At 39.7% G+C, this 14,931-nt stretch overlaps 2 protein-coding genes across 6 annotated transcripts in view; both read right to left on the minus strand.

Moving 5' to 3' along the window:
- Window positions 1-1,374: 1,374 nt before the first annotated feature.
- On the minus strand, window positions 1,375-2,260 carry LOC122747412 (60S ribosomal protein L28-like). The gene is made up of 2 exons (XM_043993444.1): window positions 2,240-2,260; window positions 1,375-1,656 (listed from the first exon to the last, which is right to left on the minus strand). The coding sequence occupies exons 1-2, from the start codon at window positions 2,258-2,260 to the stop codon at window positions 1,375-1,377; spliced, it is 303 nt and encodes a 100-aa protein (XP_043849379.1).
- A 1,550-nt stretch (window positions 2,261-3,810) lies between these two features.
- RGN (regucalcin) overlaps window positions 3,811-14,931 on the minus strand; it is a 32,725-nt gene continuing 21,604 nt past the window's right edge. For 4 of the 5 annotated variants that reach the window (XM_043997840.1, XM_043997839.1, XM_043997838.1 and 1 more), the window contains exons 3-7: window positions 12,867-13,070; window positions 10,100-10,315; window positions 7,113-7,244; window positions 6,408-6,562; window positions 3,811-4,371 (exon numbers count right to left, since the gene is read on the minus strand). In XM_043997840.1, the coding sequence (XP_043853775.1) occupies window positions 4,321-4,371; window positions 6,408-6,562; window positions 7,113-7,244; window positions 10,100-10,315; window positions 12,867-13,070 (758 nt within the window). In that variant the 3' untranslated portion in view covers window positions 3,811-4,320. The remainder of the gene's footprint in view (window positions 4,372-6,407; window positions 6,563-7,112; window positions 7,245-10,099; window positions 10,316-12,866; window positions 13,071-14,931) is intronic. The other variant, XM_043997841.1, reaches the window with a different exon arrangement.

Consider the following 14,931-nt stretch of genomic DNA (forward strand, 5'->3'; position numbering starts at 1 on the left):
ATCAAAAATTGCTTAGAGGAAACTAGCAACCACTAATCCCAGTTTAATGAAACCTTTTCTCACATGAAAGCATGGTGCATTTGGGTTTGTACTTGCCTGTTATTAAACTTCTCCTGTGAGGAGCCAGATGTTGACATCTGTGGACAGTTTTGATTTTACCTCTGAAACAGCTTATTTAAAAAAAAAAAGTTCCAGGAATTGAATTTGGCCTCCTGGTTAATATAATTAAAGTACCATATGCAGAAAACCAGATAAAAGCCTATTAAATGCCTCCTTGGGGGCCTTGTGCCAACTTGCTACACGCTAGTTGTAGAAAATTATAATTCTGAATCTCCAGTTACTAATTTGCCCCATTTATCCTAAGCTCAACAGCAAGAGGGCCAATGCAGCATTTTTGCATCTATAGGTTCATACTCTCTCCCCACACCCTCACCCCAACCCTTGACTATCTTGGAGCAGCTTAGAATGGCGATAGCTTATGACTAAGAGAAAGGTTAGTGTAGTGCAAAGAATGCTGGCTTTTGTGTCAGAAAACCTAGGCTCAAATCCTGCCTTTGCTACTTAATTGCCTATGTGACTTTGGGCAAGTCATTTGACTTTCTTGGCCTTTGTCAAATGACTGAGTTCAAGTAGATCTCTTTTTCAAAAATAAAATTCTATCTCATTTTGATTTAACTTCATTTCCAAATCTTCCTCTCTCTCCTCTTTCTCTTTCCCCTCTCTCTCCTATTTCTCTCTCCCTTTCTCTCTTCTCTCTCCTCTCCCTCTCTCTTCTTTCTTCTCTCTCCTTTCTCCCCTTTCTTCTCCCCTTTCTCTCTTCTCTTTTCTCCCCCCTCTCCTTTCTCTCTGTCTCTCCCTCTCTCCTCTCTCTTTCCCCCCTTCTCTCTCTTTTTTCTCTCTCCCTTTCTCCCCCCACCCCCATTCAGAAATCCATTCATTGTAACAAAGAATTAGAGAGAAGAGGAAAACAAGTTGGCAAAACTAAGCAACACATGAATCCAATCTGACACCAAACGTGACATTCTACACACATATTCCTCCTCTCTTCTCTTCTTCAGTGCCAGTCTTAATTGTAATTCTATAGAATTCTGGGGGCTTGTTGTCATTCTTTTAATTTACATTGTTGCCATCAGGTGCATATTTTTTCCTTGTTCTGCTTACTTCATTTTGTATCAGTTCATCTAAGTCTTCCCATGCTTGCCCATATTCTTCACATTGTGTTTTACTGCAAAGTGACATTCCATTTCACCCTACACGCCCTCCATAATTCATTCAGCTATTCCACAACTGATGGACACCTACTTTCTTTCTTTTTTTTTTTTTTTTTACAGGTCGAGCAGTTTGATTTTATTAGCCAAAGGCAGGTCTGGCCCCCTAGGTGCTCTTGGGTGGGCGGGTTCGCTTCTTCTTCACCACCACTGGCTTCTGGCTCCACAGGATGGCACTGGCCTGGCGCAAAGCGGCCATGCAGAGATCTTTCCGGTATTTGTTCTTGCGGATGATGTGCCGGACACTGTTGAGCGTGGCCTGGGCATTTTTGTTGATGGTGGTCCTCACATAGGAAGTGGCAGGCTTCCTCTGACCTGCCCGGCGCTTCAGCACCACCACAATGCCCTTGCTGTCGACGGCTGGCTCGATGCCCACCGTCTTCGACACCTACTTTCTTGTAACTAGATGACCCCTTAGTCCAGCTTAGCTCTAAAACTCTATCTCCAAATTACGAGCTGTTATGTTCACCACTGATCACTGTAACACTGGAATTCACTTCCTGAGAGAAATCAACAGGATCTCAGAGTTCAAAAACAGGACCTATGAGGAAAGTTTCAAGCAATGGCTATTTAACCTGCAGAAGAAAAGGTTAGGCATGACAGCAAAACTTTCTAGACGTTATTATACAGTAGATAACAGAAGATAAGACAGGACAAACTTTTGTAAGGAAAATTACAAGTAAGCACCCTAAAATCTAAAACCTCCCTGCCCCCACTATCCTTCTATTGTTGGCCAGTTCTTTTTTTTTTTTTTTTTTTTTGGTGAGGCAGTTGGGGTTAAGTGACTTGCCCAGGGTCACACAGCCAGTAAGTGTTAAGTGTCTGAGGTCAGATTTGAACTCAGGTCTTCCTGAATCCGGGGCCAGTGCTCTATCCACTGCACCACCTAGCTGCCCCCAGTTCATTCTTTAGGTAGCCTCTCCGTTGGGTTTGAGGCAGGTAGGAGTCCTACAAAGTAGAGTAAATCAAACCTCCTTTCCCTGACTCTCCATGGTAACTTTTGGCTTCTTCTAAGTATCATTACACCACTCAGTCACTACCAGGAAATCCTCTCACCCATTAAACCAAGTCCCTTCTTACCTGTGCGGGCACTATTTGCAAGCATCCCCAAGCAAATAGGCACAAAATTATTTTCCTGAGGATAAGTTAAAAAAAACAAAAACAAAACAAAAAACAAAAGACTTCTTAATATGTTATCTGACAAAGGAACAGGCTGCCTAGAAAGGTTTCAGGATCTTCTTCCATCCTTCTTTAGTAAGAGACCCATCCGTCAATAAGGGTTTTGTCCTGGCAGGGGCCGCAACCAAACAATTTTCTCAAGCTTCCAAGGCCACCTTACAACTTTGTAGTTTTCAACATTCTTTCCATGTTGGTAAATTAATAACACACTAAGCCCAGTAGATGGCAGCTGAAACCAAGGATTCTGCCAGGTCGGTCTCCTGAATGAACTTTTTGGTCTATTTTTTATTCTAAACCCAACACTAAAGAAAACATTTATTTCCATATACACAGTAGAACCTACGTGTGCTTTTTGAAGTGAGAACATCTCAGCCTTTAAGCCCTTCCTCCAACACACATATAATAACACTATAAGTTACTATAATTGAAGTTCTATGAAGAAAAGGGAATAAACAAAATAGAGCAAGAACTCAGACTGAGGTCATGGCAAAAGTGAGGGATCCACAGGGGCAGCTAGGTAGCACAGTGGATAGAGCAACAGGCTTGGATTCAGGAGGACCTGAGTTCAAATCTCACCTCAGACACTTGACACTAGCTGTGTGACCCTGGGCAAGTCACTTTTGACTCTCATTGCCCCGCAAAAAAAAAAAAAAAGTGAGGGTTCCAACCTATGATTTTATTCATACCCATGGTGAGGAAACTCCCTCTACCAGTGCAAGTTAGCACTTTCTCTGTCACCAATCATCTTGGAAAGCTGCTTAGAGTAATGAGAGGGTAAGTGACTTGTCCAGGATCACTTAGCCAGGATGGTAGAGGACACATTCAAAAAGGTCTTTGATTAGGCCATGTTTTAGATGATTTGACCATATTTATTGACAAATAGAGGTGTGTCCAGAAAAGGTATTCATGTTCATGAAGGGCCCTCCAAACCTTGTTATATGAAGAATAGGTATGTTTAGATTGAAAAAATGAAGATTCAGGGAAGGAAAGAAAGAAGACATGATTACTATTATTATATGAAGGGCCCCTGAATGGAAAGTTTCAGCTCATTTTGCTTGGTCCCAAAGGTGAGAGCTGTTTGTGCCTTGCCCTAGAGTTACCTTGTTATATAGTCACACACATATACATATATATACAACATACATACATGCATGCATCTATGTATGTATATGCATACACATATGTTGTCTCCCCTGACTAGATTGCAATCTGCTTGAGGGCAAGAACCATCTCACCATCCCTGACAATCTTCAAGCAGGGGCTGACTGCTCGCCAGTAATGTAGAAGCGACTTGAACTTCAGATCACTGGCAACCCTGAGAGTCTGTCATTAAAACTAAAACATAAAAAAAAAACCCAAAACAGTCAGGCAAGTAGATTGAAATTTATTGGGTACAGATGATGTCCTGGATCTTTTTATGACTAAATGGAAGAACAGATGTGGTCCCTCTTCAAGTAGAGCTTACAAGGGAGGCAGGGTGGAGGGAAGCAATGTCAGTTGATGGGTGAAGAATAATTCTTGGCAATTTCATAGCACTATTTACTGAGGATTTTACAATGCATTGACAGAAGTAATTAAGTCTCATATGATTGCACATGAACATGGATGAAGCATTTACGGCACAAGGTGTTCTTGGGCTTCTTCATTTGGAAGGACAAAATAATTGGCCCCAAAGACTCATCAATTCCAATGTGACCCTTGGACCTTGTTCCAAATAGAGATCAAACCAGTCAAAGGTTGTTGTTTAATCTTTAGGGGAAAAGTCCATTTTGGTGTTTCCTCCTTGATCTAACTCTACTCGAATCTAAATTCTGCCAAAGGATTACAGCAAAAGGAGAGATCTGGGAAAGTTACTGCTGTGAGGGTTCAGGCATTATCCAGCAAAGGCATATGGGGCGATTCCTTTTACACCCAGTCCAGTTATCTGTTTAAAAGAGAAAAAAGGTGATTGGGCATGGAGAAAAAAGGAATAAGAAAAACCCACCCATGACTAGTCTTTCAAATAATTTTCCTATTTCCTGAATGGAAATGAGAATGTGGTTTAATCTTTACTCTAACATTATCCTTAAATGTTTCCCCTTATCCTAAAGAAAGGTATTACTTACTAAATTAGGCATCTGTAGTAAGATCTGAGGCATAATCAGATTTCATTATTCACATGACACCAATCCAGCTGTCACCCACTGGCAATTAACTTGGCTTTTAAAAGGAAAATGGATTTGTTCTTCATTCCTCTCCAGGCTGCTCTCCTTATGGACCGGAAGTCTTTTCACCTTGGAAGCTCATTCAAGCACTGGACTTCACATAGCGGAAGGACCTTCCACTTCCACCCCTCTCTCTTATTGGCGAGTTCCTCCCAGAACCTCCACTTTAAGGAGTAGGCCCAGGTCAGCCATGTCTTCTTTCCTCTCCAAACTATATTTCTGACTTTCCCAGACTTTTTCTACCTCATCTCCCCACTCTCCTTTTATGTGTTCTCTTCTTCATTAGAATGTAAGCTCCTAGTATTTGTTGTTGTTGTTGTTGTTAGTTCCTTTTTCTAAAGTCTTTTTGTCTGCTATGTTTTGCTCAACTGCACATGTATAACTTACATTGAATTGCTGGAGTTCTTAAGTGGGGGAATAGGGAGGAAGGATGAGAATTTAGAACACAAAGATTTAAAAATCGATGTTACATGAGGGCAGCTAGGTGGCGCAGTGGATAAAGCACTGGCCTTGGATTCCGGAGAACCTGAGTTCAAATCCAGCCTCAGACACTTGACACTTACTAGCTGTGTGACCCTGGGCAAGTCACTTAACCCTCATTGCCCCGCCCCCCCCCCCAAATCTATATTACAATTTGTTTTTACATGGAAGGTGGGGAAAAATTCTAAATAAATAAAGAAAGAATGTAAGCTCCTTAGGTAGGGACTATTTTTATTTGTTTTTATTTGTATTCCCATAGCTTAGCACAGTATCTAGCCTATATTAAGTGCTTAATAAATGCTTGCTGACTTGACTTAAGGACTCTCTATTTTCTATCACTTTCTTCCTCTGCAAGATGAGGGGACTGGACTAGACAGATGAACTCTAAAGGTTCCTTGTCATCTCTAAGATTCCACTTGGATTCTGTTGGTGTTTCTTTCAGTGCCAATGAAAGTTCATAAGGCTCTTCAGGCTCATAACAGCCTGAACATATTCTTTTTTTTTTTTTTCAGGGCAATGAGGGTTAAGTGACTTGCCCAGGGTCACACAGCTAGTACATGTCAAGTGTCTGAGGCCAGATTTGAACTTAGGTCCTCCTGAATCTAGGGCTGGTGTTTTATCCACTGTGCCACCTAGCTGCCCCCAACCTGAACATATTCTAAAGACAGCCACACTAACAGCTCATTTCATAAACCCAGTCTGGACCGAAGTCCAGTGGTAGAATGAGTTTCCAAGGTGAAACCTGTCTGTCAGGTGTGCCATACTGAGGATTTGAGGTATTGTGCATGGCACATAGTAGGAGCTTAAAGCTTATTGAATGATTGATCAATATACCCAAAGAGTCTTTCTAGTTTGGTAGAGTGTGCTAGAGATGGTGCTTTACTCTCACAGCCTTTGAGAATTTAGAGTCACTTTTATATAATAATCACATCCTTTATTTGTCCTCTAGTGAAGGACAAACTAAGAATTTGGGTAAATAAATGCCACAGACAGCATGTGCCCAAAGTTTTAAGTTTTAAGTCTTTTGGGGGGGGGGGCGATGAGGGTTAAGTGACTTGCCCAGGGTCACACAGCTAGTAAGTGTCAAGTGTCTGAGGCCAGATTTGAACTCAGGTACTCCTGAATCCAGGGCCCATGCTTTATCCACTGGGCCACCTAGCTGCCCCCAAGTTTTAAGCCATTATTAAAGCTAAGACTTTTGGAACAGCCTCTATTAAGGAAACGCAAGAAACAGCAACAGTTTCTTTTTCATGGAAGAAAAACAAAATCAAATCACCTTGAAAATTCTTCCCGCCTCAGGTTGTCTTGAAAGTTTATCAGGCTCCAGGCCATCTCGGGCAGAGGTCACATATAATTCAGAATAATCCTTTCCTCCAAAACAGCAGGAAGTAGTTTTTTCCACAGGCAGCAATACTGTTTGAATTCTTTTTCCTGGTTAATAAAACACTTTGTTTTAAATTCAGTTCTACTGATTATGTGACTGCTATGACAACTGGCGCCCCTTCCTCACAGAGAGATAGGGTCATTGCACAAAGATCCCTGGATTAGAGCCAGAAGATCTGGGGTGAGTTTATCTTTCACTGTAGAGACAATGGGCATCCAGAGAAGTTTCTTAAGCTAAGGACTGATATGGTTAGATGTGAGCTTTGGGTCTATCAGTTTGGCAGCTCTGTGGATAACGAATGGCAGAGAGAAGAGACTAGATACAGAGATGCCTCTTAGGAGTCTACTGCAATAACACAGGTAAGAAGTAATAAGGGACTAGACCAAGGTGATTGTGGTGTGAGAAGAGAGTGGATTCATGTGATCCTGAGGAAGTAGAATCAAGACTTGTCAGCTGAAAAGTCTACGATTCGTATTTTGAAGACTGTCCTATCAATAATGAAAATCATATTAATTTTATAATAGATTTCTACTCCCCCTAATAAAGTGAGAATTCCACTACATTCTCTTTAGACAAGTAAGCTTATGGTGGACCTACCTGTCTCTGGATCTAACCGGATCACTCTCCCTCCATTGTAACAAGCCACCCAGAGCTTCCCTTCCGTATCAATGCACATGCCATCTGGAATGTGTTCTTCCTTTTCCAACTTGTACACACTTCTGCGGTTGGCTAGGGTAGAAATAGGTAGGTCAGTGCTGAGCATCATATAGTTTTTCCATATCTAGGCTTATTACTAAAATTTATCAATTATCAACCATGTATTGTCTCCATTTGTCATATGGTCCAGACTCTTAAGCAATTTAAATTCTATGAGACAAATAGATAAGGTAACACACAAGATTTTTTTTTTTCAAAACCATTTGGTAATGGAAAAATGGTAATGGAATGAATTATGAAATACTTATAATTTATTTTCTTTTTTCTTTTGCGGGGTGGGTGGGTAATGAGGGCTAAGTGACTTGCCCAGGGTCACACAGCTAGTAAGTGTCAAGTGTCTGAGGCCAGATTTGAACGCAGGTCCTCCTGAATCCAAGGCCAGTGCTTTATCCACTGTGCCACCTAGCTGCCCCCTATAATTGATTTTCTTACTAAAATACTGAGAGTCATTTTTAAGATTAATCTGAATTCACCTGCCTAGACTCTGATAGTATTTGGACTGTGTATCACAATGGAAAATTTCCTCTGGATTTTTTATTCATAGAATAGATATTCAAATTAACTCTAGGAATGCACTGAATCTTGCCCACATAAACAACAAAAACACCAAATTAATGCTGTGTGCAAACTTGTTTTGACAAACTACTGCACTTTATAGAAACCAAGTCTGTGAGGCCGTATTTACTGAATAAGCCAAATGTGTATGACTATATAGGGGGTGCACTTGGAAGCCCCAAATGGGTTGGTTTAACTAACCTGGAGAACCAAAAGCCCAAATGGTCTTTCAAGGGACTGCAAATTCCTGAACTCAGAATATGGTTACAGTCAAATAAAGGTTCAACAAAGGGGAAAAAAAACCCAAATAGGACATGTGAAAGAAAAGGAGAAAAAAGTCAAGAGCCTTATTTTTAGAGCAAGACATCTGTGCTGGCAGATTTTCTAATGCAATACATAAGAAGAAAGAGAATTCTGGTTTCTTTAAGAAACTAAATTCAGTTCTGTAAGAGACTCTAGTAGATTCGTGCTTTTCTAGTAGAATATCCCTTTTAAATGTTGCCTTTTAAATTCATCCAAATAACAAAATAACTTAAAGGCATAAACACCTGAAAAATTGTTGTTTTTTTTAATCATCCAGGAATTTATTTTGTTTGACTGTGTTAATTGTTAGAAGGATTTTTTCTTTTTCCTTCAAAAAAAAAAAAAAAGGAAGGGGAAGGGGAAAGAGATGAGAGGGTGAGAAAAAATGCTGTTTATTTCTTTTAAAAAAGTTAAATTCATTAAAGTAATCTTTGTCCCCACTATTTTAAATGAAATTATAGAACCAGAATATTTCACTCTAATTCTTTTATCTTTTGAGGGACTATTAAAGTTAAGCTGACTGGTTGTCTGGGGCTAATAAATATATAAAAACCACTTGCAATCTAACTTTAGATATCTTTGCTTTACAGTTATCCTTCCCACATCAAGGGGGTTAGGGATGCCTCTGTGATCTAGAAAATCCACGTAAAATTTTTTGGCTCTCCATTTGTACCATAGAAGTCTGAATTATTATGGTATTAAAAGATAAAATGGGGCAACTAGGTGGCACAGTGGATAAGGCACCAACCCTGGATTCAGGAGGTCCTGAGTTCAAATCCAGACACTTGACACTAGCTGTGTGACCCTGGGCAAGTCACTTAATCCTCATTGCCCTGCCTCCCCCAAATAAAAATAAAATGTGTTGATATCATGTGATTATATATGTATGAGATAATAATATATATTATATATATTATATATGTGACTATACATATAATTTTATGCATTTCCGAATTTCTAAACTTTTCCCATGTTTTCTGCTGGCCTTCACGTGTCTATGGCTTCCTCAAAACTCCTCCCTAAATTCCTGTTTAATTTCTTATGCAGACCCATGTAACTGTGATGGGGAAAGTCAGGATGTGAAAAGGATAATTGTATTCAACTCCCTGTATCTTACTTAATACACCTTTTGATAGAACACTGGTAGAATCAGATTCAATAGAAACCCAGTGTATAAAGCTGGTGTCAACAGTCCCTAACATCCTGCACAGACTGTAACTAAGACATGGATGGTTTTTGTGAATGATTATAGTCCAATAAATCCATGGCCTAATGTTGAACTTTTGATTCATAAGCCTCTCCAAAGTTAGCTGAGCTGGTTCTCCTGTGAAAGGCATACCATTCATTCCTCATTCCACATGCCAGGACTCTTCAGACTTGTACTTTATTGGAAGAGCCTTTGAAGATCTCTAAGTCCTCTCCATACCACCTAGTTATTGGGCCTATGCTATACCCAGATTTTACTATCTATAATTCCATTTATTCTTTTTTGGGGGCGGGGGGACAGGGCAATGAGGGTTAAGTGACTTGCCCAGGGTCACACAGCTAAGTGTCAAGTGTCTGAGGCCAGATTTGAACTTAGGTCCTCCTGAATCCAGGGCCAGTGCTTTAATTCCATTTATTCTTTTTATATTACTGATTTTATTAACTTTTAAAAACAAAACTATAGTTGAATATTACAACAAAAACAATGGCTAGTAGTGTGTTAAGATGATTGAAGTCCATCACCCATTCACTATCACATACAAAAACCAGCATTACAATGAAGAATATTCACTGGCCCCCATTTAAAGGGATAGAGGTTGACCTGGCCTCTACCCAAATCTGTATAATAATGACCCATATATCACCATGAGGTCCTATGGCATTTGCAATATGAGAAAGCTGCTTAGATCCATCCAATTGAGTCTCGCCGTGACACCTGGGGCAGAGAGGTTGACAGTGACTCTAAGCTGCAGAAGGAAGTAATAACACAGAGGTGACTTCAACAATAGCAAAAACATCCATACCGATTTTTCCTGTCTGTAAATCATAATCGAAGGCATCCACAGAATAAGACAGGCTATCAATGTAATAGAAGATTTTGTGATCCATGGACCAATCCAAGCCGTTGGAGATGTCCACATTATCGAAGTACTTCTTTACAGTGCCATTGGGAAAGAGAGCATACAGTGAACCTTGGTGTCTCTCCAGCACAGCAGGGGCAATCTCCTCAGCCATGGTACCTACAAAAATCAGAAGGCTTTGAAAAATGACATCATCTATTCTGCCAACAGGGTAGAACTAGGTGAGATCTGAGAGGGTCCCTAATCAAAGCCCCCTAATTTTACAGACAAAGAAACTGAGACCCAGAGAGTTTAAGTGACTGGACCAGGGTCACACTGCTAGGAAGTAGAAGAGCTAGGATTCTAATCCAGGTCTTCAGACTCCAAACCTTTCCCCCTATAACAGGCTGCCTTTCAGAAGTAGGGGGAGGTTTCTGCTAACACTCAAAATTCCCCGGCCTCTGACAGGATTTTTCTGAGCTCCCCTCAGGAACTTCATTCACTCTGTCTTTCTCAGTCCTTGGTCCTTCTACCCATCATCAACCCAAGAGCTAGGGACCTTTAATAATGTCTTTAACTGACCAGTTTATGAAAAATCTTTTGCATGCATTTTAAAAATCCTAAACTCTAGCCCTGTTTCGTTTCCCCTCTCCATTTCATATGCAGCTGTAACCATTTTGATTACCTCCTACACACTTCCCTATAAAGAAAGATTCATGATGCTCCTCAATACACAACCTAACCTGACTAGGTGGCACAACAGAGAGTGTGCTAGACTTGAAGTCAGGGAGATCTGAGATCTAATCCTGTCTCAGACATTTATTAGCTCTGTGACCCTGGGCAAGTCATTTAACCTCTGTCAACCTCAGTTTCCTCATCTATAAAATGAGGGTGATAACAACACTTAGGGTTGTAAGGATGAGTTATTTATAAACCACTTTGCAAACCTTAAAGTGTTATATACATACTAGTTCTTGTTAATATCTTTCTTAGAAAAGGGTAATTGTGGGGTTTTTTTAATTAATAAAGTATTTTATTATTTTTTTCCGTTACATGTAAAGATAGTTCTCATCTTTTGTTTATACAAGCTTTACAATTTCAGATTTTTCTCCCTCTCCTCTCTTCACCCTCCCCTAAACAGCAGGTAATTTGATATAGGTTATACACACACACACACACACACACACACACATACATATATATATACACATATACATATATACACATAATAACATTAATCCTATTTCTGCATTAGTCATGTTATAAGAGAAAAAAATCAGAGCACTGATGAAAAACCTCAAAATAGAAAAAAACAACAGCACCAAAAACAAAAGAAATAGTATGGTTCATTCAGCATCTATACTACGCAATTCTTTTTTTTTAGAAAAGGGTAATTGTTAATGTAAACACTACAATTTAACAAAGCACCAGCCCAGATTTCTGACACTCTGGGTTCTACGCTACTAAAAAGAAAATTAGTCTTTGTAACTGGTAGATTTCCCCACCAAAAAATAAGTATATACTTATTCAAATTAGCCTTTGGTTCCACCCCGTGCTTGTGTCATATTATTCAGCTGATGGCCATGAAAATAAATTGCAATGATCTGTCAGGCCCTTTAAATTGAATTACCAGTAATTCCTTGTCTAAAATGCAGAAAAGCAACAAATTCCCATTTAACAACTAAGGATGGGAAAGTTGATTTTTCTTTCTATAACTAAGAGGCCTTTGGCTTTTAATTGTCTCCAATACATCAAGAATTTTCATGACTTTACATCTTTTCACTGGGATGTAGTAAGCCAGGAAAATAAGAAATAATAGTCTGCTATCATAGCTCCACAGGATGTATCATCAGTGAGAGAAAATGAGAAAACAACTCTTTCCCTCCTTTCTTTTAGCAGATACAGAAATGGGTCAAGCAATGCAATCATCTCAGTTTCCTATTATAAATGGAAATAAGACAGCACTAGAAGAGGAAAAAGGAAGATATTTTTGCCATAGGACTCCCCTTGAAAGATCTATAAATCCTAATGTGCTTTTTGTTGTTGGTGTTGTTCGGTTATTTTAGTCGTGTCTGACTCTTTGTGACCCCATTTGGCTTTTCTTGACAAAGATACTGGAGTGGTTTGCCGCTTCCTTCTCTAGCTCATTTTACAGATGAGGAAACTGAGGCAAACAGTAAGGTTAAGTGACTTGCCCTGGGTCACACAGCTAGGAGGTGTCTGAGGCCAGATTTGTACTCAAGTCCTCGTGACTCTGGGTCTGGCATTCTATTGCACCCCCTAGCTGCTTAAAAGTGTTTTAAATACTAGCTGCTGCTGCTGCCACTACTACTACCATTACTACTACTACTACACCACACACCCTATCCTTTAACCAGTACATATGACAACCCATCCATGTCTTAGCAAACAGTCATCCTGAAATTTCTGTAGCCCAGAAAAATCCATCACCTGGTGATAAACCTTTTCAAATTGATCCACACTGGCCTCAAGTCTATTGCTAGCCCTCCTAGCAAAGCTATGTCCTGCTTGGTAGGACCTCCTAGGATTTCTGTCTTCTTGCAGAGCCTTTGAGAACACAGGGCCACCTCCCTGTCGTGATGTCACAGCTGAGGAAGGCTTTAGTGGAGAAAGTCTGTCATTAACGGCATTTTCTTTCTCCTCAACATATTGTAATAAAGGTTTTCCCTATAAACACAGAAAGGCAAAGGCCAAAAAGTGAAAAGCATACCAGCAAAGTATCTTCCAGCTGGATCCACCTTCCCATCATTGAATCGATTGTTTTTCTTATCTTTATCCACAGCACCCAGGTCAGATAGCGATTGGTCCTCCCAGTTCAAAGCACAGAACCGAGTTCCTACTGTTGCAACATATCCACCAGACTGTCGAATGGCCACTGAGCTGACCGCACTATCTGTAATTTCAAAAACACACACTGTCAAAAGAAAAAAAAAAAGCCCAACAAAACTCAGAATGAATAAAATGACCAACATCAAGTACAGTGGTAATGTGTAGAGAGCACTAGCTTGAGAGACAGAAGCTCTGGGTTCAAATCCTACCTCAGCCACTTTTTACCTATATGACCCTGGTCCTTAGGTTTCTCACCTAAAATGATAACATTGAATTAGTAGACACCTGAGGGGTCTTCTGGCTCTAACACTATAATCCTCTGTTCTTGTTTCAGCTCTATTACAAAGAATTTTGTAGGCTCATGGATCTATTGCTGGAAGGAACCTCAAGGGAACATCTAGTTTATAGGATCATGAATTTAGACATTGACCTTGTGGTCATCTAGTCTCACCCCTTCATTTTACAGTTGAGGAAACTGAGGCCCAGAAGAGTTAAATGATTTGTTCAAGGTTACACAGGTAATAAGTGAGAGAGCCAAAATCTGACTCCAAATACAAATGCAGTGCTTCATCCACCATCATGTGATGCCACTTAACAGCTTCTATTTGATCAGCAAAATTATCAATCAATAAATAAGTAAATAATAATAATAAAAAAGCATTTGTGTAGTTCTTTAAGGTTTACAAAGCTCTTGACTTACATTATCACATTTGAGACTCATGACAGTCCTATGAAGTAGGAGCTATTTTTAATCTCACTTTGTTAAGTCCTTAAGTTGTTTTTCAGTCATATCTGACTCTTTGTGACCCTGTTTGGAGTCTTCTTGGCAGAGATACTGAAGTAATTCATCATTTCCTTCTCCAGCTCATTTTTACAGATGAGGATTTGAGGCACACAGAGTTAAGTGACTTGTCCAGGGTCACATAGCTGAGTGTCTGGAGACCGGATTTGAACTCACGAAGATAAGTCGTCCTGATTCCAAGCCCAATGCTCTATCCACTGTGCCACCTAACTGCCCTTATTCTCATTTTACAGATATAGAAATAAAGGTTTTATTAATTTTAAAAAGACTTACCCAGTAGTCATGGGCAGCTAGGTGGCACAGTGGATAGAGAGTGCTCTAACCACTTGGATATCCACGTAGGCTTGGAATCAAGAAGACTTATATGAGTGTGGGTATCTGAAGTAGGATGGGGGCTTAGGTTTTCCTGACTCTAGTACCCATGCTACATCAACTACAGTATCTTTGATCACACAAGAATATCCTTAGATGAACACATTAATTTCCCAATGAAATCATCTCTACAGAGCATGGCACTTTCTTTTGATCTACAGATTGCTACATATCAGCCTGACTGTACACATTGAGAAATGTAATTTCCTAATGCAAAATGACTGATGACATTGCTCGACTTTGCTTACACTTGGTTAAAAATTATTTTAAAATAAATATCCAGTTATCTCAAGGAGGAATCCATAGTAAATATAAAGTTGACTTTATCATAGTCATCATCAACAAAATTAACTAGTTTTATTAACCGCCCCAGACACCAAAGGCCAAGCCAGGTTTGGAACAAAAAAATTAAATAAAGGACAAACCTGGCTTCTATTGCATTCTGTCCTGCATACTTTATGCAAGTAGGTATGGTGTGATTTCATTTTTGTACTACTGATAAATCAAAAACAATATCTTGCCCCACCCTTCACCTCCAAAACAAAAAGTCTACAGCTTAAGACAACCTTACCATTGTAGATATGAAATTTTGTCTCAATTCAAAAGGAGCAATAGAAATTATATTTCTTTTTTTTTTTTTTTTTGGTGAGGCAATTGGGGTTAAGTGACTTGCCCAGGGTCACACAGCTAGTAAGTGTTAAGTGTCTGAGGTCAGATTTGAACTCAGGTCCTTCTGAATCCAGGGCTGGTGCTCTATCCACTGCACCACCTA

Source organism: Dromiciops gliroides, chromosome 3 (genome assembly GCF_019393635.1).
Source record: "Dromiciops gliroides isolate mDroGli1 chromosome 3, mDroGli1.pri, whole genome shotgun sequence".
Lineage (NCBI taxonomy): Eukaryota > Metazoa > Chordata > Mammalia > Microbiotheria > Microbiotheriidae > Dromiciops > Dromiciops gliroides.